The 26,926-nt window shown below is 44.7% G+C and overlaps 1 protein-coding gene across 1 annotated transcript in view; it reads right to left on the bottom strand.

The window, feature by feature from the left end:
* Positions 1-953: 953 nt before the first annotated feature.
* Positions 954-26,926, bottom strand: part of LOC147891397 (mitochondrial inner membrane protein OXA1-like) — a 58,784-nt gene continuing 32,811 nt past the window's right edge. The window contains exons 6-9 of the mRNA XM_087389059.1: positions 1,726-1,857; positions 1,507-1,614; positions 1,319-1,373; positions 954-1,219 (exon numbers count right to left, since the gene is read on the bottom strand). Of these exons, the coding sequence (XP_087245185.1) occupies positions 1,065-1,219; positions 1,319-1,373; positions 1,507-1,614; positions 1,726-1,857 (450 nt within the window). The 3' untranslated portion in view covers positions 954-1,064. The remainder of the gene's footprint in view (positions 1,220-1,318; positions 1,374-1,506; positions 1,615-1,725; positions 1,858-26,926) is intronic.

The raw sequence follows: 26,926 nt of genomic DNA, 5'->3' as shown, positions 1-26,926 counted from the left end.
CAACTCTGCCTGACGGACCCGGATAATGTGTATCTCATCCAATAGGGAGTCCCAAGCATCTGATGGGGGCCTAAGATGTCCTGGTCCAGGTGGGAACTAGATCTCGAGGGGTTGGAATGAAGGTGGGCCACTGAGGTTTTACTGAGGGTGGGGACAGCATAATCTGGAAGGGGGAGTGGTATGTAGGAGTAGCAAGGCTGGACGAGGTGATGAAGGGTGGCTGACTGAGAGGTAGAGGTGATACGAGGGAAAAGTACTGTGGAGCCGTAGCCGGTGGGACCAGTGGTGAGGCTACTGGAGAGGAGACCTGTGATGATGATGCACGAGAGGGAGAGGAGAGAGGTGGCGTAGATGATGAGGCGGATGATGGTGGTGAAATAGTGGTGGTAACCATAAAGGTCGAGGATGTGATGAGCAGCATGGGCTTTGGATGGGCCCCTTTCTTATGGGCCACGGTGCTGTCTACTGTCAAACCACTCCGGTTGCTGCGTTTGTTGAAGTCCTCCAGATTGAGTTGCTTTTGTGTTTTCGCCTTGTCACCCTTCCCCTTCCCCATCTCCACGCGTATGCAAATTTGGACCGAAGGGTCTCCCGCCTAGTCTCATGTCCTCATCCCCCTATTCCCTGCATTATGGGGGAGGCAACAGCAGACAAAGAAGGGATTGCAGTAGGTCGGAGCTGTTGGAGAATCCCTGCTCGCAGCTTCGACCTTTTATATATATATATAAAACGAGAGGGGGGGACTAAGCGAGGGGTCGCGAGGGGGTAGCGGAGGTCCATTTTATACTTAATGGTGTATTTTAAACTTTATGTCAAATGTATTTTTATAGTTAAGGGTGTTTTTTAACCACAATAATTTGCCAAACATATACAAAACCATGGATTTATTAACCTCGAAGAACCTATACTACAAAATTGACAGATTCGAGGCCTCTGCTGGAGCTGGTATGATAAAAAATCGAATAGTATAAAATTTCAAATAAATAGAATTAAGACATTTGACCTACATTGAAGACTATACTCTATAGGGTCTAAAGACTGCAAAATTGGCGTACATCAATTGTTCATCTCCTTCTAGAAGGCCGAGGAGTTCTCCTCCTAATAATTTTTGTCGGTCCTGTGACAGATTCCACTGGCTTCGATAATAAAGCTTGTTCTTGTACCATTTGTGATACAGTTGGTACACCCAAAGCCTCTTTTACACCAGGTATCTTTAGAACTGCATTAACAAGGTTCAAAAGACATTAACTCCCCTGACTGTGTTTTTGTCTTCTTTCTCAAAATTAGCTCACAGGGGGAAAAAAAAGAGCAACGTTACTTGAGGATTGGCATAGTGCCCAGATATTTGAAGTAATCCAATAACAGAAGAGCGCCTGAAAACACAAATAACAGCAGTATATTAATCTGCTGACATGTGGCAACCACCAAATCTCTTAGCCATTTCTGGCTACCCCGTCCAATAACTACTAACTAAAAAGCAACAAAAATATCTCCAAGGTTTTGTACCTTCTCAAAAGAGAGAGTCAGAGGGAAACTTGCAATAGCAAACATCCTCATGAAATTCTTCATCTTATCAGCCATTGGGTTCCCCTCCATGCCGTCCGCAGCACCTACCTGAGGATACATCCAAATTTTTATGTCAGTCCGGCAGAGCCAAATATATGGTGAGCAGCGGCCATTCACCAAGAATCGAGGCAGCTCTCATTCAGTTTCCATTTGATCGACCTCCACAGTGATCCAGATTGACAGTGCTGTGAGGAAAGGTAGTATGTAAGTGGTATCAGCTGTGGATAGATCAGTGAACAAAAGAAAACCTCCATCCTTAAAGGAATCAATCCTGGTTGCCATATTTTTTATCTGCAACACAACATGTACACAATAAGAAGGGTAAGTGTCTTTTCCAACACAGGAATTAATACAGAAAAGAGGCATTTCCTACATGTATTCTTTTAATTTTTACAGGAAGACATAATTTAATCCATTCAAAACAAATTAAAGCATAGGTGGGAGAGTGAGCACTCTATCCCTGAACTACAATATGAATAAACCACGGGGTTGGTCTATAAAGCGACATCATTCCAAGTGGAGTAACATGAAAAAACAAGGAACAATCCCAAGTCGAGCAGCTCCATAGGTCTCCATGCATCCTCTTGCACTGAGATTCAGGATAGTAAAAATGAGGTCAGTGTAAATGGAAGCTAGTCTATCAGCTGCAGTGGATGCGTGTCCACCACTGACCTCAGCACATTTCAAACACCAAATGGCCATAAAAAATACCACTGGAAACCACCTCCCAAGCAGAGCCCGGCAGTGGGTCTTGAACTAGGATGAGGAGTAATAACAAGTCTTGAGGCTCCATGAGATCGGCCTTCAGTAAACTAAAGGGCAGTAAACTGTAACTAACTTAGCATCCACACTATTCACAGCCACATTGCATCATTTCCAGCGACTTCCCTTAATTAAACATCACTTAGAAACAACTTTTGTAAATACTGAAAGGGAGGCTAGAGTGCCCCTGTTCAGCAACCAAATGCAAGAGACGCAGAATCCTTTGGCGCCCCTTTCGGTATCCAGCTTGCTACACAGGGTTTGGCAGCCCCACAAGCCAATGTCCAGCCTCTCAGGGTGGCATTGCAACAACATAGATATCCAACTGCACACGTGACCTCAAAACAGGAAGAAATCCACACGCTGCCCCTTTAGCACCAATCTAGGCACACCCTTTGTGATTGGGTGTCTGTCCACAGCCTGAATGGCCAAGGGGGCAAACTTCGAACAACAAAATGCAACAACAAGCTTCCAAAAATGACAAAATGGAAATCAAAAGAGGGCCAGAACAACCGTACCTGCTGTCCTTGGAAGAGGGCAAGCTCTACCCACGCACCTACCCCCTATCCAGGCTCCCAGCAGTGCACAATGACCCTCATCCACGAATCAGAGTAGCAAATGAAGAAGAGTTCACCTCTAGAGGGCAGCAAATCCCAGAGCAAAGGCTAGCAGGAGAAATGGCCCACTAGGAGAGGAAGAGAGATAGAAAACGGACTAGAATTAGAGAGAGAGAGAGAGAGAGAGAGAGAGAGAGCAGGAGGATCACGGGCAGGAGAAAGAGACTGAACAGCTGGCAACCTGCCTCGGGGCGTGTGCAAGGTAAACAGTCGTAACCCAATCAATAGAAACAGGAAATCCGTCCGTACAGCCAGCAAATGGTCCGTACATCAGCGATAAAGACCGTAAATCTCCAAGGTGCAATCGAAGTGAAAAATTGAGAGAAAATCCAGCTAAAGAGAGAAAGTCGACACCTGGAACCACATGCACACTTGGGACTGCCACATGGCTCATTAAAGCCTCTAACCCTCCTACCAATGACACACTTCGGGTTCCTTGGAACAACTTTATGACCCCTCTAAACCTTGCCTTGCCCCTAGCATTTGGGCTAGTGGATGCACCTAGGAATTAGTGTGTGCACCTTAGGGGTTTTCAATGTCCACAGGTTTATTTGTACAACAAAAATCACGTCCCCGTGACAGTCCATCATGCTCAGATCTGTACGGCCGCATCCATAACGCCTCTGCATTGAGAAGGCATTGGCACCTACCTTTGACTCTCATATAGAGAAAAACACCAAACTCTCTGCCCCAAGATCTACTCCCCATGTCGAAGTGAAGGACACTAAAGTAAATGTATGAGAATAATTTGAAAACACCTATCCAAACCACCCTGCGCTTGCTAGATCCATCTGCAAGTGGCATCTCATACGGAAGGAGGGCCTGCCCATCCGCTAAAGCCAAGAGCCAACTGGAATACCTCTATGAATAGTTAGCTAAAGAAAGCACGAGACTTTCTTGGCCTTATTGATCTCCCAAAATGAGACCAAAACCTTCACATGTGATGCTCTGAACCCATGTGCCTGCCAGTACTGAACAGCCATGGGTTGATGATGGGTGGCTCTCTGCTTAATATTGTATCCAATACTGGAATACTGAGAGAATGTAATAGGAAATTTGGAGCAGTGAAAGCTGGCCAGGACCACTTCCCTGGATCCCAATCCCAACTCATCAAGAGGTCTCCCTCGAATATCCAAAGCCTCCACCTAGCCTCAGCTACAACTGTAGTATGGGATGGGTCTAATGACCAAATACTCCACATGCATCCTAGAACTCTGATCCTCTGCTAACGTAAAACCTCTTCATCCAACGACTGGGTAAGTGTGAGTCTGGGAGAGATGTCTCATGGATGGCTAGGTCAATATCCCTCATCCATTGCCCTGTCCCTCGCAAATGTGCTAAGGTGCCTCGCCTCGCCTCGCCTCACCTCTGCCTCCATGGGTAGTCTTCTTCATCTGCCATAGGAGCCGGCTAGTCCAATGTCCCACTGTGCCCAATCAATGTGAGTCCGCTGCCCAAGCATACACCCATCCTAATCCCTGATCTTCGGATGCCAGACAAGGGACCTACGCTTGAACTCCTCTCTGCAACAAGGCTGAGCACGAATGAAGCCCCCTGCCAATCTCTGCTAGACCCTACGGAGGCTCCTCATCAAGGGGGACCCCTTACCTGTGAGAGGGGCCTCTGAGAAGATCCATCTATGTGACTGCTGCCATTGCCCCCCAGTGTGTGGGGTGTTCCTGAGAAGCCCTTGCTGTAAGGGGAGCTTCCAAGGCTCTGCACCCGGGGTGAGGTGCCGCGCACTACCAACTTGCACTAAGAGGGCTCTACTCTGCATCTCCGGATCAATGATACCCAAGCCTCCCAATGCCTACGGCATGATCACTGTCTGCCAAGCGACCCCGACTCTAGTATTCCCTGTGCCGTCCGAGCTTGCCCAAAGGAAGTTCCGAACCAACCGTTGGAGATGCCCAATGCACCCTCTATGGAAGCACTAGTAGGAAGCGATATACCAGGCCGTGGCAAGGACCTGGTTTGCCACTAAAGCACAGCCCGCTAGGGAGAGTTTGGCCACGCTTCAACAGAGAAGCTTGCGCCGAGCACTCTGGAGAACCAAGGCGATTTGCAGCTCTGCTGTAATATCAATACCCACTTGGCATCTGAGGTATCTCGTTATCTGGCCCCGCGGTATCCAATGGAAGCCAAAGTCGCTCCCCGAATCTAGAATCTCCCGTGTCTCCTCAGAGCCTATGAAGAAACCTATGGATTTCCTCCAATTGATCCACACACCCGAGGCCTCAATATTGATTGCCAAGGCTCCCCTGACTCTCTCCACACTCGCTTAGGTGCCCTCAACATACAAGGCCGTGTCATGTCCAAACTCAGAGTGTAGTAGCTCCTGCTCCTATCTGATTGGCAGCCTCAATTCTATGAGGCCCGCCACCTGCGATCTCAAGTAGTAGCCCGAAGCCTCCGCCACAAACAAGAAGAGAAGGGGAGCAAGGGGGCAGCCCTGGCGGACCAAGCGAGAGAGAGGAAAGGCCTCGCCTGTGTGTCCACCGCCTCTGACTAGAGCTCTCCTCATACAATGCAGAAACTCCTCTATTCCATATGTCTGAGAAACCCAACCTCTGCATAGTGTCCTCCAGGAAGGACCACTCCACCCTGTCGTCGTAAGCCTTCTCAAAATCCAAGAGAAGGACGGCCAGAGGCTGTGACTCCTCCTTGGCTCAATCCACTACCTCCCAGAACGTGAAAAAGTTGTCCAGGATGCTGCGCTACTGAACAAAGCCAATCTGCATGTCATGGATGATGCCAGTAAGATGGGGCAATAACCGCAAACTCAAGACCTTGGCGAGCCAGACGGAGGATAGGTTGAAAACAAACCTTAGAGCTTGATGCCTGGAGGACTTCCGGCTGTTCACCCATCAAGAGGGGACAGTTGGAGGATGCTGATACTTAAAGTGCTTGACTTTGAAGTAGGTTTGTGACTAAAGGTGCTGGTGCCATCAGGTGCTACCTTGGATAGACTTGTGTATTAGACTAGTGTGCTTATGCGAAACCGGACCTAGCAGAGCAAGAGTCACTGGATCAAAAGACTATACCGACACCAAGGTGTTTCAGAGGGCTATGACACGAGAGCTACTGGAGCATCTTCATCGATGGATTGGGATCATCCAATGTGAGTCAATGAGAGGGGGTGTTGGATTAGGGTTGGTCAACTCCCCACCAGGGAGCCCCCAAATGAGGAGTGCATCACAGGGGTAGGACTATAGGATACTAGAATGGGACATGGGTGTTACGATCTAGTTGAGGCAACATGACCTCGGAAGGGGACATGGGTGTTACGATCTAGTTGAGGCAACATGACCTCGGAAGGGGTAGGACTATAGGATACTAGAATGGGACATGGGTGTTACGATCTAGTTGAGGCAACATGACATTTTCCTTTGAAGGATCAATGTTTGTATTATATTTGTTTGGCCTTCACGTAAATGACCATAAAGGAATCAAGGTCAAGGTCCTTGGTGAGGGTGACATGGCACAAGACTAGGTGGATCTAAGGCTAAGGGGTCTAAATGCATTAAATGTGCCAAGGGGCAAATGATTTCAATGATATCCCAAGAGAGCGGTAAATGATGCATTGAGGAGATGCCCTCAAATGTAGACATGTGGCATACTAGATCCATCTAGGGAATTGTGGGCTTTGGTATTTAGCATGCAAGTACTTCTCACGTGAAAAATTTGTGGATGAGCTTGCTGAACCAAAGAAATGGATGGGCGGTTTTTCATCGTGCCATCCCCTGTTATTTTGTATTCGTCAAATTTGTGGTCTTAGCTGAGCTTGTAGTTTTGGTCGTGATAAGTTGGTATCAGAGCTTTAGTCGAATCATTGCATTAGGCTGTGGGAGTTTGGAGCGACTTATTGCTCAGAGTTCAGAGCTCTTCGTTGAAGCATCCGTTGTTGTGGAAGTATCTGTTTCGAGATCGCCTTGTCTTGCCCCATTTGGGCCTGAGAAAGAGGCTTTTCCCTTCGTATCATCGGAGTTTTCCTCAACTTGCGACTCTGCTCCCGTTTCCCAATCCTCCCGGAGTGCTTGTATTTCGTTCTTTTGGTCAAGCTCGGGCCTACTGTGTTCAAAAGCAAAAACTAGATCCCTTGTTTCTCAATGACTTATTCTGTTGAACCAAAAAAAAATATATCTGAGGGATGCAGGGAGGACCTTACGGATTGGGACAAGGGTAAGGGAAAAGCAAGCAACAAAGGAGGTCTCCTCTTTGGATGAGGCATTCGGAGCCGTTGTCGTGTAGGACTTCAATTGGAGAGCTGAAGATCGGTGAGAACTAACCTGAACGGGCGTCACGCAGCTTGTGTGATGGCGCAATTGTGAGTCCTTGCTTGGCAAGCCTCGTGACGACGAACTGCTACGCGGAGTGGGTGCAGAAAGGATTGCTACATGCACGTATTGCTCACAGGCTCGCCTTGAGATATCCCGTCACCCGCATGGGCATGTGTTCAAGCAGCATCTACGAGATCTAAGAGGCCGAGTCAACGCAAGGCTAGTTGACGTTAGGTGAAGTTGAATTTGGAGGTTTTGAGAATTTCGTCAATTAGTGACAGAATCCCGTTTTTTCATTCCAAAAATTGATGGAATTGGACGGAAATCCTGCTTAGAGGCGTTTTATGGGGTTTTCACCATCCTTGCATACCTGGATATAAAAGCAGAGCAGTTTCCACATTCTTCAGATAATACACGTTTGGGAGTGAGGCAGTATCACGAGTGCAAGCCTTGGCAGAGTTAATCATTATACTTTGGACAGAGTTGATCGTTGTAAAGAGTTCTGTACGATTGCAGTTAGCATATGACGCACCATCCACGAGACCAATTTGGCGTGTGTTGATCACGTGGAGATACCAGAGGGCTTTCGATTTTCTTTTTCCCTTTGTTTTATTTTGTGGTTAAATTTCTAAAGTTTCAAGGTGTGTGAGCTGGATTGGGAGCGAGATTATGCTTTTGGATTTACGGATTTGGAAAGGATTTGAGGTTTCTGAGATTGCAGGAGTTTCTCTAGCATAAGGGAAAGCGGTTTTGGTTTGCAGTTGATATATGTCTAGTTAGCTGTAATTTTGGGAGTTGGACTTTCGATTGTAGATACAATTCAGGTGTGTAAAAAGAAAACACACACACCCCCCCATCGACCTAAATGGAACTAGAAGAAGAAGCTTCTAGGGTTGATCCCGTAGAGTCAAAAGTCTGGCCGACCCCGCAGGTGTCGCGCCCAACAAGCCATACACTATCTGGTAGAATTGCATTATTGGAGGATGCCTTGCAACAAATTTTAGTGCAACAGTTATGAGCAAATATAGAGCAATCCGAGCTCAGAAAAATGGTTCATAGTATGTCTACTAGACCATCTCGTGAAGAGAAAGGTAAATCTCCAATGAAGCCTGAAACCAGTGTTCATATGGTCGAGCCTAGGAGGGCTAAGGTGCCTAATATTGCCAATCACAGGCCAGAAAAGTATTCTGGTCGGATGTTTGACCGTAGTTCTGATATCATAGAGACCTGGTTACACAAATGGGACGAGGCCTTCGCCATTTCTGAAATCAAGAATGATATGAAGAAAATCCACGAGGCCACCCATATGTTTAAAAAGGCAGCGGATAGGTGGTGGATAAAACAGCAGAAAGATGGAGTGGCATCTACTACTCGGGAGGGGTTTAAGGGCAGAACCTGTAAATAGACCTCCCTATAAAGTTAAGTTTTACCAAAGAAGCGGAGGTACGAAGATAACTGGAAGAACACCTCAAGCTGGGACAGATTCAACCCAGTGTCTCAACTTTTGCTTTGCCAGTGATATTATAAAAAAAGAAAGATGATACTTTTCGCCTCTGTATAGATTACAGAGCATTGAATATCACTATTAAGCACAGGTATCTGATGGCTCGGATCAATGATTTGTTAGATGCGTTACATGGGGACGTAATTTTCAGTAAGATAGATCTTAAATGTGGCTACCATCAGATCCGTATTAGAGCCAAGGATGTGCATAAAACCGCTTTTAGAAGCAGGTTTGGACATTATGAGTTTTTGGTAATGCCGTTTGGACTTACCAATGCTCCAGCTACATTCGTCATGCTTATGAAGGATTTACTACGTCCGTATATCGAGAAGTTTGTAGTACATTTTATTGACGATATTCTTGTGTTCGGCAAAAGTATTGCTAAGCATCACGAACACTTAAGAATAGTGTTCAATACTTTGAGGAAAGCCAGTCTTTATGTAAATAAAAAGAAAACTGTACTGTGTATGGTAAGACTTGAATATTTAGGATTCATTATTACTCTTGAGGAGGTAGAAATGGATCCAAAGAAAGTGGCTACGATACTGACTTGGCCTATCCCTCAAAGTTTGACCGCTTTGCGATCCTTCTTGGGATTTCTCCAATTTTATCGAAGGCATATCAAAGGATATTTTGAAATAGTATCGCCATTGACTGATCTGACCTCAGATAAAGTACTTTTTATATGGAAACAGAATCAATAGGAGAGTTTTAACACCATAAAACAAGCTGTGGTCTCAAGACCGGTGTTAAAAATAGTTGATCTCAGGAAACCGTTTTTCCTTGAAACCGATGCAAGTGGCATTGCGGTAGGAGCAGTTCTCCTCCAAGAGAGAAGGCCAGTAGCCTTTGAAAGCAAGAAGCTTTCTCCCTCTCAACGAAATTGGCCAACTCATGAATTAGAGTTGTATGCTGTTGTCCATGCTCTAAAAACATGAAGACATTATTTGTATGGGTCAGAGTTTTATGTTCATGTTGATTATGATACTCAACCATTTTTGTAAACAACCTGACTTGAGAGGCCGCTAAGCTAGGTGGGCAGAACTCATGCATGAGTTTAACTTGACGATTCGGTACTAAAGGGGGAAGGATAATAAAGTTGCTAATGCGTTGTCACGCATTATGCATAATATGAGTTTCACGGTATTAGAAAGTGCTCTAATGACTGAGATAAGAGAAACTCAAAAGATGGACGAGTTCGTCCACAGCCTTTGGCCTAAGGCTCATGTATTCAAATCCAAGGAAAAGGGTGACCTGGCATCCAGAAAAGGCCAAACTTATGCAAGATATACCATAAGAGATGGTATGCTGAAAAGAAATGGCAAGGTAGTAGTACCTAATCAGAATGATCTCAAGCAGAGAGTCATTCAACAATGTCATGATAGCCCATGTGCGGGACATCCAGGAGTCGAGAAAACATATGATCTCGTGAAGCGAGATTTCTTTTGGCCGAAAATGAAAAAACATATTCATGAATATGTGACACGTTTTTTTCGTGTCAGGTAAGTAAGACAGAGCAAGTGAAGCCACCCAGACTTTTACAACCTTTGGAAATACCACTAGATAGGTGGGAGAGCATTTCCATGGACTTTATTGTAAGTCTGCCTACGACACAAGGTGGATATGATTCTATCCTTGTGGTAGTTGATCGTCTTACCAAGATGGTTCACTTCATTCCAACTAGAGAGTTTGTTAGTGCTTCGCAAGTGGCGGATTCGTTTATTAAACAAATATTTCATTTGCATGGATTACCCAAATCCATAGTATCAGACAGGGATGTCAAATTTACCAGTCATTTTTGGACTGCAGTGTTTGAGACACTAAGGACTGAGTTGGGAATGAATAGTGGGGATCATCCAGAAACGGATGGTCAGACAGAAAGAATCAACCAAATTTTAGAGGATATGCTTAGAGCATATGTTTCATTGCGGCAACATATGGTTGCCATTGTTAGAATTTGCCTACAATGATAGAAAACATTCCTCTACAAGGTTCAATCCGTTTGAGCTGAACTATGATTATAGACTAGCAAATCCAACTACAGTTGGAGTACCTCAAAAAGCGCCTAGTGCCGCGAACTTTGTGATTCCAATGCGAGAGATGCTAGCACTTGCGAGAGCTAACATCCGCCAAGCCATGGATAGAGCTAAGGCGTATGCGGATGAAAACAAATCCATTAGAGAATTTAAGGAAGGAGAAAAAGTTTTTCTCAAAGTTCCTTTGCACTCTAAGTCTTTGACTGCAGGAGAGTGTGCTAAGTTATCACCCCGATATTGTGAGCCGTGGTTAATTCTAAACAGAATAGGCAAGGTAGCCTATAAATTAGAATTATCACAGGCTTGTAAGGTGCATCCAGTGTTTCATGTTTCTCGTTTAAAAAATTTTTTGCATACAGGTGACTCAGTAATCGAGGGTGTTGTTTTGTTTCATGAGATAGAGGATAATGCAGAACACAAACCAACAAGAATCCTGGACCGAGGAACAATGCAAGTACGCAATCGGAAGATACCCACGGTGTTGATTGCATGGCATGGTTTACCTCTATCAGAAGCTACCTGGGAATCCGTATACCAGTTACGGAGAGTGTTCCCAGACTTTATCATCGAGGACGCTGATGCCTGAAGAGGGAAGGAATGTTACGCTCAAGTTGAGGCAACATGACCTCGCAAGGGTCAGTCGACATTTTCCTTTCAAGGATCAATGTCTGTATTATATTTGTTTGGGCTTCACGTAAATGATCAAAAAGGAATCAAGGTCAAGGTCCTTGGTAAGGGTTACATGGCACAAAACTAGGTGGATCTAAGGCTAAGGGGTCTAAATGCATTAAATGTGCCGAGGGGCAAATGATTTCAATGATATCCCAAGAGAGGGGTAAATGATGCATTGAGGAGATGCCCTCAAATGTAGACATGTGGCATACTAGATCCATCTAGGGAATTGTGGGCTTTGGTATTCAGCATGCAGGTACTTCTCACATGAAAAATTTTTGGATGAGCTTGCTGAACCAAAGAAATGGCTGTGTTATTCATCGTGCTATCCCCTGTTATTTTGTATTCGTCAAATTCGTGGCCTTGGCTGAGCTTGTAGTTTTGGTCGTGATAATGAGGCTGCCACATGGGCTGCCATATGGAAGAGTGGAAGTACCTGGCAGCAGATCACGGTCGCCATGGTGGCCAGAAATGGTACAGCAGTGCCAAAAGGCTGTCCATGGATGAAGAGGACAGGCATGTGCAGGGAAACCAGCAAGAAAAGACTGTGAACAAAGAGATGACATCATCAGGATGTACACACCTGATCGAGGCTGTTATGGGGTTTGGAGGGACCCAAACAGAGGTGATCAAGGCAAAAGCAAGGCATTGCAAGCGCGGCAGTATTGGCGGGGATTTGGGGCAGGGAAGAACCCCGACCAGGGCTGGAGAAGCCTGGGCCAGTGGCTGCATGCCACGTGGCCAGGCAGGCCAGCAAAGACCAGCAAAAGAGCTCCCTGAAGGACATTTATAGAGCCCCCTCTCCAGTTGGCTGGTAGGGGGGAATTCAGTCGGCCCTAAGGGGCTGGCTGGTTGGTTTTGTTTCAGGGGATTAGCCCCTATAAAAGGGGCCACTTGGGCCCCTTCTTGGCATCACTTGGAGCACTTCTCTAGTCTTTTGCAGTGAGGGTAATCCTATCCATGCAGTATCTATTCTTTCAGTTGTATTCAGCCCTAATGGGCATACGTTTATTTAGTTGTTTATTTCCCTCTTCGGATGCCCATTATATTCCTCCCTCAGATTCTCACACTCACTCCACAATCCCACTTGTGTTTTGAGTGCATTATTCTCTCAATTCAGGTAGTAGTGAGCAAGAGAGAGAGTGACTAGGATAATCTCCCTAGAGAGTGGGTAGGTATCTCCCTCTTACGGCAAGTCTGCTTCAAAATGTGAGAAACACATGTTCGTTGGATATATAGATGAAAAAGGGCATACAAATTCTATAAATCAGACAACCAGAAGATGTTTTATACTTGGGGTGCCATCTTTGAAGAAATCCCAAAAGACGACACATAGTAGGATCATAATCCAACAAATTAAAAGCTTGAAAGGCATTCCAAACTTAGTCGGGACTGCTGGATGATCCAATTGAACAAATAGGAGGAGAAGGAATAGACATCCTCAGATGTATTGTAGGTCATGACGTCAATATCAAAGGAGGAAGTCCTCGATGAAGAAAACTTGATAATTTGTGTCAACTTCAAAACCATTGTCTTGTCAAATGTCAAACAACTAGCATCATTTGAAGAAGCAACCATGTCACGACATCGGATTCAAGCCACGGAGGAAGAATGTGAAGGCATAATGAAGAGCAAATGCTGGGAACTTGTAGAACCACCGTTAGATTAAAATATTGTTGGTTGTTGAAGAGTTTATAAAGTCAAACTCGATGCAATGTGACCATCATTACTTTTGACAAGTCCTTTTGCTTGTAGTATGATTAATCTCGTCGTACTAAGCTCTTGGAGCTTCTTTTAAATCATAAGAGTCTTCAATTTGCATACCATATGGTGTTCTCCTTCTACCTCAAAGCTTGGTGCCTTTTGCATTAGACCTCTTCTTCTAGATCTCCATTAAGAGAAACTAACTTGATATGAACTTGTTGAATTCACAAGTCCACTATGCATACAATTGGCAATAGCAATCTAATTGTCTTCATTCTTATCTTATACACTTTAAAGCAAAATGGAAATCCAACAACCCTAGCAACTTATGTGAATCATCCAATTGTAACAAGCTATATGGAGATTATAGTTCAGGTCAAAGCATATTTGTCTAGGTAGTTTGATGTGAGATTTAGGAGAATTGTAGTACATTGTGGACATTGAGATAGAATATGGGATATTCCTTGATAAGAGAAGTTACATTTATGAAATGTTCTAGCTGCTTGATATCAGAGAATGCAAACTTGTTAGCACTCCAATTGAAACAGGTTACAACACAAGCTTGAATGATTTCAAGATGCAAAACAAGCAATTGGTAAAGTTATTTATCCTGTGATAGCAACAAGACAGAATATCAGTTATGCAATAGGCTGGTAAGTTCATCTTATGATAGCAACTAGATTGCAAAAGGTTTGCTCAATTAGTGCCGGTAACTCATGTGAGTATTGCTGGAAATTGGTGAAGAGAGGTGTTAAGTACCTCAAAATTACAATGGACCATATATGAAAGATACAAGTTAGAAACCATACCTCGTTGGATCCGCGATGTAGATTGGAATAGAGGTAAAGAGCCAAAGTCAGCCATTGGTCATCCATTTTTGCTTAATCGACAAGAAGAGTAGAGTATAGTTCTTTTCATCTTAAATGGTGCGTTTCCTTATTAGCTAGAGTAGCATTTTTTGCCTAGACATGCTTGTTTTAGAGAGACTAAAATGAAATCATTCTAGTCTTCACAAGTAATTGTACCTCAAATGAAGAGAATGTGGACTATTTTTTGATTAGCCTTCTCCTTTAGTGCTAGGTTTTGTCACGGCTGAGTCTACCCTTCACCTCCAGAGTGCTGACAGAAACCTAGTACAAAGACCTTTGTATAAATGGATGGTCAAGTATGTGTGGGCGTGCGGATATGTATGTGTTGACAACATATGTTTTACATCCACCGTTAGGTGCCGATGATGTTGTTGGGGATGGCGTAGTAGCTAGTCCTTGCTATGCGTGATGGGGTTAATGGTTTTCAACCTTGTGAGCTACTATCATGAGATTGAAACTACACTATGTTGTGCTTTTAGACGATGAGTTTGAGCATGTTCTTGGATTCATCTAGATATATATATTGTATGTAAACGTGGATGTGGAACAATATGGCTTAGAAGGCTTTTGAGCACAATTTCTTTGCAAAGAGGCGCAATTGATTTACAAAGAGTTTCAAAGATCACGTAGGCCAAAACACATTAATAATTTCTAATTCCATTTGGCCTCAAATTCTATATGGGAGAGTTGACCTATCCATGTTTATCTAAGGATCAATTGGCAACGTATTCAGCATAGCCTTGCCATTGTTAAAGTTTGAAAAGCTTAAAAAACCATTATGTATCATAGACATGATACTTAGGGAAAGAGTTAAGAGTATTTAGTATTACAGTCTAATTGTGTTTTTTGTTTAGTTTGAGGGTAGGTTAGTGTATAGTTTAGTTTAAGGGTAGATTAGTGTATAGGGAGAGGTTATTTTTGTTTTCTATTTTTTGGCCTACCCTAGAGAGGAAGGGCTCAGCAACAATTCAACAGGTTTCAAAAGCTAAAAATATTTTTGGAAATTTTTTGGGTGTCTTAAATTCATATATTGGCTGCTCCACTATTTTGCTTTTCTTGTTTTGCCTCTCCTTTGTCGCCTTTCTCTTTACCTCTTTCCTGAAATGAAGGTTTCTCAATGCATTTGATAGAAAGCTCAATGCATCTCAGCTCTCGCGCCCAGCATGTCAGCCTTTTCTCCTCTCTTTGTAGCAGCCTTGCTTGCCACCATCTAGATAGAACCGTACACTTTCGGTTTTGTGTATTCGTGCCTCCTCGATAACTTGTGGTATGCTTCCATGATTCAATTATGCTCTGTTATTAACTTCTCTGTGTGTTCTCAGTCCAACGTTGTATCTCAGCTCGACCTTCGTTTGTTCTCTGAAGATCTGAAGCTTCGAAACTAAATGAAGTCACTTCCCATCACCAGTGCAACTTCATTTGAAAGGGACACCTACTCTGCTTGGCCTCACGATCCCTGGTACTATGAACGTCTAAATATGTCGGTTTTGTCCTTTGCCTCTCATTCTTTTTTGCATAGGAGCCATGAGGGTATCATCAGCTGACTCGAATAGCACAACCTGGAATGATGCTTAAAGCAAAGACTCCACTTGGGAAATTGAGAGCTGATCCACATTCCATGTGTGCTGAATCCTCCCATTTTATCCTTTGCTTTCTTGTCTTATTGCTATTGTAGCCTCCTTTTCCAGTATATTCATTGTCGTCTGATGGGCTTACATTACTTGAAAGTTAAGTCTGCCATCAACTTTGATCCGCTGAACGTGCTCTCCAATTGGAAAGAGGATGATCTGGACTCATGGTCCGAGACAGGACCCTAAATCCTCTGAAGTGTGCCTCTGAACCTCACAACCTGGAATGATGCTTAAAGCAAAGACTCGAATAGCACAACCTGGAATGATGCTTAAAGCAAAGACTCCACTTGGGAAATTGAGAGCTGATCCACATTCCATGTGTGCTGAATCCTCCCATTTTATCCTTTGCTTTCTTGTCTTATTGCTATTGTAGCCTCCTTTTCCAGTATATTCGTTGTCGTCTGATGGGCTTACATTACTTGAAAGTTAAGTCTGCCATCAACTTTGATCCGCTGAAGGTGCTCTCCAATTGGAAAGAGGATGATCTGGACTCATGGTCCGGGACAGGACCCTAAATCCTCTGAAGTGTGCCTCTGAACCTCACAAGAGATGCCTTTTGGGGCATGGGAAAGATGGATTTTGCAGCTCATTTGAGTCTTGCCCTTCACTATTATGGCAAAGCCCTGATTTACAGTGCTCTTCTCAGGGAGCCTTTTCAATCGCAGATGTCTACCATTCCCACATCATCGCAATGGATCTATCTATGTTGGAATCAGCCTTTTGTTACACTGGCCATGATCGCATCCCTTGCAAGTTGACTAGTTCTTTTTCCTCTGCTATTGGAAACCTCTCAAAACTACGGGTTCTTGCGCTCCCCTTTAATGCATTCTTTGATGGATTGCCGAACAGAGTTGGTTCGCTTAGTTTCTTGGAAGTGCTTGACTTCAAAGGAAACATTATGTTGGGGCGGATTGTTGCTAAGGTAGGTAAGCTGAGTAACTTGCGGATTTTGAATTTAGCATAAAACTCCTTCGAGGATGAGATTCCGTTTAAGCTTTCAAATTGCAGGTCTCTTCAAATTTTCAACATTTTGTCAAGAGAGTCCATGTGTTTCTTGGGAGTCTGCCGGAATTATAGTCGCTTACTGGTCAGAGCATTGCGTCATTTACTCTACAATCGACAACCTGCAATTGTGTCTATGATCACATGCAATAGCTTCCACAATGTCCCCTTCAAAAGTGGCATTCTAACATTTACTACCAAGCACGCTCGATGAATATCATTCAACTTAGTATTTTCCTCATTTACTCATGATTTTGTCGAAAGTCACTTACAAACTCCCTTCTTTCCTTTGTTCTTTCGCTTGCCTTGAATGTCATTAGAGTTAGATGACACATGGTAGCACTTGGTGAGCTCTTCTCCCCCACATTTCCACGTCAAAAAATCGTCCTTGCGTTTTTTTATCCGCATGGATACATCATACGTGCGTGCGTACATGTGTGTGTGTGTGTGTGTGTGTGTGTGTGTCCCGTGATGTCTTGGGTCTCCTTCGGCAAAGTTTGAGAGCTAGATTTCCTAATGCTATCTTTGTTAGAAATGACCCAACAAAGGGTACGCACAACGGAAGACTGATATAAGAGCCCAGGGGCTCACACAGTGTGGTGTGGGGTGTGGAATCACAAACTTCTTAAACTTATGTGCATAGAATAGATGTGCAGACTCATCAATAGACAATGAACCAGCCAGATAGAGAAACCACCAAAATAATATATTTCCCTCCAAAAGCTATGGACACAATACAAAAGAGAGAGATCCAAAGTCCCACCGATGGTGTGGTCCTCTAATCTTACCACAAGGTACTCCTCCTCTCTGCTGGCTATCTCTAGACTCGAGCCCGCGTGCTCCACCTCGAGCATAAGTAGACTTTCCGTCCAGATCCCTTCCACCTTGCTGTCTTTGCACCAGCCTAGGGGGCAGCACCCTCAGCTAAGTCTGTAGCTAATGTATGCTCTCTTCTCCTCCAATGATAAGGCCAAGACAAGCTCGCTGCTGCTCCTTTCTGATGGGGCTTTTCTGCTGCTCCAAGTGATGATTATGGAGGCCCCTAGGGCCCCCTTTTATAGGGCAAAACCCTACTCAAGTAATTGTATCGAAGCAACACCCCTTTCAATCTCGTCAATGGGATGCTTCTTCTCCCTCACCAGGACAGGCTTCTACTTCAGCTCCTGTCCTTCAAAATTGGGTGGGGGCTTTGAAGAAGGGCATCCCCATATGTGATTCTGAAGAAGGGGAGAATGCTATGTCTTTCATGGATCATGAAGGAATGCAGCCCATGCAGGCAGAGGATTTGCCTCTCTGATATCTTGTTTTATTCTTATACTTCATATACCTCTTTCATGCATCAAACACTTAAGTACTTTACATACAATGTACAGAGCCTCTGCAATGTCTCAAAGTGGAGGCTTTTATGGAATTATGTACATAAAATGCAGCCAGATATTGTTTGTTTGCAAGGGCATAATCAACACTCCAAGGTTGGTCATCATGAATATTTTAGCGGTTATGATATATATTATGCTCGTACCACTACCTACTCAGGTGTATGCATACTGGTTAGACATGAGCTGGAGCCTCAGTTGGCATTCAATGACAGCAGTGGCAGATGGATGGTCATACAATGTAATGTCAATGGTGATATTCTTGAGTTTACATCAGTCTATGCCTCCCATACCTCTACCATGAGGGCTTCATTATGGGATTCTTTATGCAGATATCCATGGAGATCCAATGCATTCATCAGTGGAGATTTTAATAATTCCCCTCTGCCAAGAGATAACACCACTTCAAGATCTCATATGCTATCATTGGAAAGGCAGAAATGGGATAGCATGCTTCTTTCTGTGCAGGCTGAAGATTTATGGCTGCTTCTCTAAGGGTCAGTGCCTGGATATACCTTTCATCATAATGCACTTACTACATACTGGGCAAGGCTTGACAAATGGTATTTGTTTTACCCACAACAATTTGCAGATTTTAGCCCTCATCTCCTTATAGATTTCTCATTGGGCTTGTCAGATCATGCCCCATTGTGGATGAATTTGCACCTTGGTATGCCTCTGGATGATTTGCCACCCCTTTCCAGTAGATTATTGCATGTTAATCAGGCCTCTGGATAATGCTAAGACTAAATTTCTCCAATATGTTTCTGAAATAGTGGAAATGGATGATGCTCTTACCTTGGAGAGACCTTTTACTGACACAAAACTTGATAATGCATTATTTCACCTCAGCAAATACAAGTCCCCTGGCTGGGATGGCCTTACGGTGGAATTTTATATTTCTCTTTGGGATGATTTGAAAGATGTCCTCTTGCAAATGATCAATGTTGCCTGGCAAGAAAATCAATTGCCACACTCTTGGAAGCATGGCATAGTCAAACTTGTGCCCAAAAAACATCTGAGTGACCATATGTCACATTGGAGGCCTATTACTTTGATGCCTGTAGTTTATAAACTCATTACCAAAATGATTGTGCATAGGCTTCACAGGATACTGGATGCGGGACTTCATCCTCATCAGTATGGGTTTGTGCTGCGAAGACAAATCCATGACAATATTTCCAATGCCTTGACTGCAATTGAATATGCTAAGTATTCGCATCAAGATGTCCTTATATTGCAGGTGGATATTGCTAAGGCATTTGATACTGTTCAATGGGATTTTATCTCTCAAATCATGACAAAATTGGGCTTTGGTCCCAAGATAGCAAATGCAGTTTACTGGCTTTATTCTGACTCTACTTCTCAGTGCATTCTTGGGGGTCATCTGTCTCGCTCATGGACATTGGGTCGATCAGTTAGACAGGGCTGCCCTCTTAGTGCTCTGTTCTATTCCATTGCGACCCATCCCCTTTTGATGTATCTTGATCATCTTACAAACACAAGACAGATGACTGGTGTGAAAATCCCTGGGGCTGCATCTTTTTTGGCACAAGCATATGCTGATGATTCCTTCTTTATGCCACAGAATTCTCCCTGGGAAGTTCACATGCTTATGACCACTCTTTCATTGTATGGTTTGGTAGCGGGATTGCATGTCAATTTTGACAAATCTAAATTACTTCCCCTGAAACAATGTGATTGGCATTCTATTCTTTGGCCAGGTCAGGTGGTGCATTCCAAAGATGTAGTCAGGCATTTGGGATATCCCATAGGATGGCATATCACCAGGAAGCAACAGCTAAAATGGATCTTCCAAAGACTTCAACATAAAATGGAATACTGGAAGATTTCTACTTGGCCTCTTCATGTCAGGCTCAGAATAGTACAGTCCATTGTAATGTCCTATGTTCAGTTCTATTTGCCTTTGCTGCATTGGTCCTCCAGGGATATTTCAGCCTTTATGTCTCAAGCTATGGAGATATTATGGAGGACAAAAACTGTTGTGAAAGCATTGAGACTGATGAAGATGGAAATGGTGTGCTCTCCTAGGATGCATGGTGGACTTAATGTCCTCAATATAAGATATCATGTGCTTGCAAGGAAGGCGACTATGTTGCATACTTTTTTCCGCCAACAACAGCCATGGACTTGTATGCTAGCATCCATGTGTGTCAACATGAGGACTTGTGCTTATGGTCATTGGACTATTGATCATTGGGAGGTTGTCATTGGCAGATTTGTAGGGAAGATACCTGGCTGTCCTTTCTCTACTGCTCTGATACTTGACTGGAAACAAGTACTTTCTAAGATCAAATGGGCTCCTGATAATTGTTAGGGGACAAACTCAATGAGGAAAGAAAGTATTCATTGGAGTGCCATCTTTGACATTCCACTCGCTTTACAGGAACCTGTTCGGGCATACAATCTCATGAAATTGGGAATTAGATACATACATGATGTGGTAGATGATCAGGGATATGTCTTATCTTTTCCTCAGGCCACTGTTTCCTATGCATCATAGGCCTATATGGAAGAAAATTGCTGATTTATTACACCCTTTTCTACATGTTCCTCCTGTGGCTGACACAGATAGGCTTATGGATTGGCAATTGCAACCCTCTGCTACATGCACTTATCCTGTTCCTCTTCCTGCCTTAACCTCCATCAAAGCCTATAGGCTTCTTCAACCTGCTCCATGGATTCAGCAATATGCTAATTCTCTGTGGCATATAAGGAAGCCCCTCTCATGGTGGCAGAAGAATCTCGGGATGTTATCGAAGTGTAAAATGCCATTGAAACAAAGACTTTTTCTTTGGAGATGCATGACAGGTACATTGTCAGTGGGGGTCACACTTGCTAAACGTCGCATTGCACCATCCACATGTTTAAGATGTCAAGCTCCTTCAGAGACTGTTATTCATTTGCTTTGGCACTGCCCGTGTACTAGGATCCTCCTCAGGAGAATTTCAGATTATCTTCGGATCCATTTCCCGAGTCACAAATTTGGGAAACATTTCTGGCTCTTTGGCAAATTTATGAAGTCTTTGTCCCAATACTCACTATTTCTCTCTTGGGTGCGATATTGGGCTCTTTGGACAATCTGGAGTGAGCATAATTTGGCATACTTGGGTCGGCAGATTCACAAGTCATATGAATCTTTCCGAGCCTCATTGCGGCAATCCTTATATGATGCCTGCCATGAGGGTGATATGGATACTTCTTGCATAGAGCTTTTCTTTTTATGTTTCTGATCTTTTGGATACTCTCCATTTCGGAGACCTCCCATCATGTAAATTTATGAGCATATAAATATACTGCACTGGATATTACCAAAAAAAAAAGTGTGTGTGTGTGAGAGAGGCCTGTGATTTGTTGGGTCTCCAACAACAACATTTGAGAGCTAGATTTCCTAAAGCTACCTTTAGGAAGCATGTTTGGCTTTTTGGGATTCACCCACACGAATAGGGGTTTGATTTGTTCTTCACTTGGGTTCGTTACACGGCACTTTGCCTCATCAACTACTACCTGCTTACCAAGCCTTTCCAAAATGTGAAGTTGAGCCTTTACTTCTGCCAGTTCCAATCATAGCTCTCTCACTGCTTGCTGCAGATAATAAATATGATCATGTTGCCCAAGGATGGGTCATTTTGAGCCTTCTTGTTGATAAGGGATGGAAGGGGAGGAGGAGGAGGAGGAAAAGGGAGGAGGGAGTGAGGAGGGGGAGGGGGAGGGGAGGAGAGGGGAGGGGGAGGAGGGAGGGAGGGAGGGGGAGGAGGGAGTTAGGAGGGGGAGGGAGGGAGGGGGAGGGAGGAGGGGGAGGGAGGGAGGGAGGAGAGAGAAGGAGGGAGGGAATTCAAAATTTGAATTTTGAATTTTGAATTTTTTGGTTCCCCCCTAGGAGTAAGAGTTGTGTAAGAGGTGTAAGAGGTGGGGTCACTTTTGAGCTTAACCCACCTAGGTGAGGGGGGGTTAGGACTTTTTGGGACCCACCTTGGCCCTTTCATTAGAACTAATCCATTTCTTAATCCATTCCTTATGAGGTCCTTTTGAGACCCCAATTCTCCCCTAATGCTTGGGAGTTTCTCCCAAGCCTACTGGGAGTGGTTGTTTTTAGAGGGTGTCATGGCTGCAACTGTAGAGTACCGAGTCCTGATGGAGGTTGAAGCAGTTGAGGGGGGCTTGGAGGAGAGGGTAGGCCAGTCCATAATTTGTTGTCTGTTGACCCCCTAGCTGAACCTAACCCCCTAGCTAGGTTGGGGGTTTAGCCCAACTCGGGGTTAGGGTTTGTGTGTTTGATGTTGGCTGAGGTAACTGTTGGCTAAGGCGAAGGGCTGTCGGGTGGCGGGCTGCTGATGGGCTGTACGGACAGAGGTACAAACAGGGCTGTACAGAGGGGGGGGAGGGGGGGAGAGAGAGAGAGAGAGGCGAAAAGGCTGAGGGAGGGCTGAGGCGGAGAGGCTGAGCGGAGGGGAGGTGGAGCTGGTGAGGGGTGGCTGAGGCGGAGAGGCTGAGCGGAAGGGCTAGCGGAGAGGCTGAGCGGAGTGGCCTGGCGGAGGGCCTACCGAAGAGGCTGAGTGGAGGCTAGCGGGAGAGGCTGAGCGGAGGCTAGCGGGCGGGGGGGGAGAGAGAGAGAGAGAGAGAGAGAGAGAGAGAGAGATGATATGATATGATATGATATGATTGTATTAAAGTCCGCGTGAGACCCTTCAGTATCTATGGGACTGGCGATCACTATCAACTAATAGCGATCCCTTACAACCAATGAAATAAAATATTACAAACTTTATGTAGTGAGTGCTTCTTGGCCTAGCTTGTGTGCTAGACCCAGTGCTTTGTTTCGATGTTCCTAGCTTCCTAGCTTTTTGGCTGGCTGCACCAACAGATTTTTCAAATTGTCTATGCTGCCCTCATATCTTTCTCTGATGAGCTCTACATCTTAGAAGTACATGCTGCTCATTTTCTACCTCTCCTATGTGGCAGATTTTACAGGTCCTTTCCCCTCTGAGGATTCTGGGTCTTGCCCACCTGCCTCTCTCCGCTTCGAGATCAAGTGAACTAGTTCTGATTTTGCAGGTTGAATGTCTTTTAAATACCGATGTCTTCCTCGAGGTATTTCTGCAATTCAATAGCTGCTCATTGGATTGATTTCCTGTTGGTAGAACTGCATTTTTGCCCCCGGGTCTTGCTATTTTCTGGTATATCAGCAGCTGTTACACCCCATGATTTCATCCACTTCAGTCCCTCTTGGTACCACCCTTTGTTTTGCGTAGCTTCCACCCAGTTCTATTGGCGTCCATCTACTCAACTTTGTTGAGGTAGGCCAAGAATTGACATAATGCTTCCCCTTCTAGAGGTATCATTCCTGTTTCAGCCAGCAAGATGGGGTAAGGTTTTTCTACTTCGTAGCAACAATGCCAAGAAGCCAAGTTGACTCATCCGAAGCGATCCTAGGAATTGAGAACTCACACACATGACGACATGAACTAGATCCTTAACCACCAAGAAACACGCGGATTTTACAAAACTTGGTGGGGAAGGGTGGCTTATACACATGGAGACAATTTTTTACTTCGTAGCAACAATGCCAAGGAGCCAAATTGACTCGTCCAAAGCGATTCCTAGGAATTGGCTCATCCTAGAGAGAGAGAGAGAGAGAGAGAGAGAGAGAGAGAAAGAAAGAAAGAAAGGTGTATTAACATCTTCAGGAGACCTCGCAAGTCTATGAGCCCGAGATGTGTGAAGCTGGAGAAGGTCTGACCGTATGATACGGTTAATCTCATCATATGGAAGGAGCTCCGGTGGTGCATCCATGCTGTACTGAAAGGGGGGAAGCCTATCCATCTGGATACCGTGGCTATCAAACCATGTGGACACCCGCGCATACCGTCTCTCTGCTAGTCGTCGGGATGACTCCAGTGCCAGTCTCGAAAATCTCCACTGAGGTAGGGCCCAAACTCTGTGGAGAAAAGTCACGGTCTGAAAGAGGGCGTCCACCTGGAGAGTGTCATGTCGAACTCTACTTGTATGATCTGATGGGGAACTAGAGGCTTACTCCAAATCATCCTAGATCCCATGATCACCTGTAGCCTCTCAAATCCCTTCCAGTTAGTAGATAAAAGGTCACTCCCCCAAAAAGGTGTTGCATACATGGCAGTCGGTCTCACAAGAGTGTCAAAAAGCCAGCCCTTCGTCGGTGGATCCTGTAAATGCACCTAGAAGCACTGTCTCTCTAATCTGATCCGAGCACCCTTCCCTCGTGTGAGTCGTGCTCTGGCGGCATGGATCATCGTGAAGCCTGGTCCCGTGAATACTGCCCCTAGGTATGTGTAGGACTGCACTATCTCCACTAGCTCCCCTCGGTAAGTGAACTATGTCAACGTCGATGTCGATGAAGCACTGCTTGGGATGTGTTGAAGATCATAACCTTGGTTTTCCCAAGGTTGACTGTCAAGTCCCTCTCTCTGCAAAACATCTCTAGCCATCACTTGATATTGATTATAGGCCGGCGCCGAGTGTCACACCAGCCATCACAAGTTATGCTGCAGCCATATTTTTTCCATTTATTCCGAAACTGTAGCATCTCTTGATCTATGCATACTGCTTCATTAGTTAGCTCCTTTGTGCGCAAAACATTGGAGGCTTGAAGGTAGGCCCAACTTGGCCAATGGCACGAACGATCTCCAAAAAATAAGGCCTCCTCACCTTCCAATGAGGAATATCCTCTGCAAAGAAAAAATGACGAAGAGCAATGTATGCATCCTTCCGTCCCTCTGACTCCCATGCCTTGGCCAAGGCTCCCTTTGACATCTTCTCTTTCTTTTGTTTTGGCTCATGCACACTGACAGATGCATTTCCACTTGCAATACCACTCACTGAGGCATCCCCCAAATTAGCCACATCATCATCAAGCTATTTTGCAGCCGTTTTCACAGCTGTCTTTGCCTGCAATCTTCGACAAGTATCTTTCACATTTTCGGGAGGAGCGGTACACTTCTCAACCCCGAAGCCCAAGAAAATGTGCCCTTATATGGATCGGTCTTCCATCCCATGAATGAGGGTAGTATTTACATTTACAAGTGTATTGGCCCTTGTACCCAAAGGCTTTAAGGCCTCTACAAATTCCCATTCTGGTCCCTTTGTCTTCCCATTTGCAGATCTGCAAGCTGCAAATTTGCAAAAAAAGGCAAATAAGGGAAAGGAACAATTTCCAAAAGAGGACTTGAAGCCTTGTTATCTGGCATCAACTAAAGGTTACTAAACTCAAGAACTCACAAGAGAGCACTAAGCAGCCATAGCTGCTGCAAAATGGGAAAAGAGATCAGCCATAGCCATTACCTTGACGTTTGGAGCAGGTAGAGCGTAGAGGTAGGCTGCAGGCTGCAGCGGTACGGTGACCACTGACGTTTGGAGCAAGTAGAGGCTACACAAGGGCTGGAGATGAAAAGTGAAGGGATGAGGGAAACTGCATGCTGACGAATAGGGCGAAGGGCTGCTTATATAGGCCCTTGAGACAGCAAAGTCGGCAAGAAAAGAGAAGGTAGGGGCGAGTCAGGTGTACAAGCAAGGTCGGGAGCGTCATAGTATGGCGTACGGAATAAATAATGCACCTTCGAATCGTTTTTATAAGGTACGGATCCCAATCCCCCCCCCCAAAAATGTCGCGTACGGATGGCCACACGTACGGACGTATGGATGAAAACCATCCATATGCGTACAAACTACTATGATTGAACTCATACATGTCTCTCAATGTTGTCCAGGCCTCGAAAAAAGAGTTCACCATTTCTAAGGTTCTCTCCTCTCTTGCCCACCTTCCCCTCTCTACCTAGAGATCATGTGAACTAGTTCTGATTTTACAAATTAGATGCCTTTTAAACATGTGCGTATTGGGCATATGGCATCCTTACACATAAATTTGTCCAGCCTGCATCTGCTGTCCAGGCTGTATTTGAGGTGGTCTAGACTCTATGTAGAGCATACTATCTAATTGAGATCAAGGCCACCTCCTCTCATAGGCATTGTGCTTAATAGAGCTGAGAAATAAGTGCTGGAGGGACAGGCTCTCCCAAAAGCATCCACATGAAATCGGGGTGCGCCAAATGGCGGTAGTGAATATCAGCCTCTATCCCTTGTATGTATTGCAAGGATATCACCCATTGCAAGTCACTAGTGGGAGTCTTTGGCTGAAGTTCGCTATGGGCAAGATCATAGTGGGCTGCTCTCTAGTAAGCTTTCCAAAGATGGATGGATCTGGCTGGTTGTGTAATATATATTCTGCCTGTTTCCCACCTTCCATCTTATGTGGGATTGCAAAAGAATCATCATGCATTAGTGTACCTTGGTGCTCCACCAAACAAGATGTAGGATTATCGTGCAAGATCACCCTCCTCGGAAGGAAGCTGATTGCCTTTGTCCTTCACAATCCTCAACTTCTGTTGTGGTAATTTTTTCTCATCCCCAACTGTAGCCTTACCTAGATCTCCTCCAACAGCGCTTCCATGTGCATCTTTTTCATCATCTTGCATATATGTGTTATTTTTCTGCTGTGCAACAATGTACTGATGGGAACAGTAACTATTTAGACCAATATGGCGGTGCAAGGGTGCTTGCCATCAGCTATTATTATGCCCATTTTCAAAAGTGTCATAACAGCCATCATCCTTTTGCTGTCCATTGACTTCATAATTCTGGCTGTCATGTGCAGGTTGTACCATGTAGTTGCTGCTTTGTCATCAGCAGTGGTCTTGATATATCTGCCATCTGGTATTATCTCTGAAATCTGCATGCTTGACCTGGTGTCCATCCCCACCATTAAGTTTAGTCCCAGATGAATGCATCTCCCGTACTTCCTGAGCATGGTGCCCTTTGATGCAGGCTTGTCTTTTACAACCTTGTGGAAGTCTA

The sequence above is a fragment of the Dipteris shenzhenensis genome, chromosome 18, assembly GCF_047967505.1.
Source record: "Dipteris shenzhenensis isolate YYH24624 ecotype China chromosome 18, Dip_SZ_1.0, whole genome shotgun sequence".
Lineage (NCBI taxonomy): Eukaryota > Viridiplantae > Streptophyta > Polypodiopsida > Gleicheniales > Dipteridaceae > Dipteris > Dipteris shenzhenensis.
Note: the sequence above shows the minus strand (reverse complement) of the source record. Positions and strands in the feature narration are given on the sequence as shown.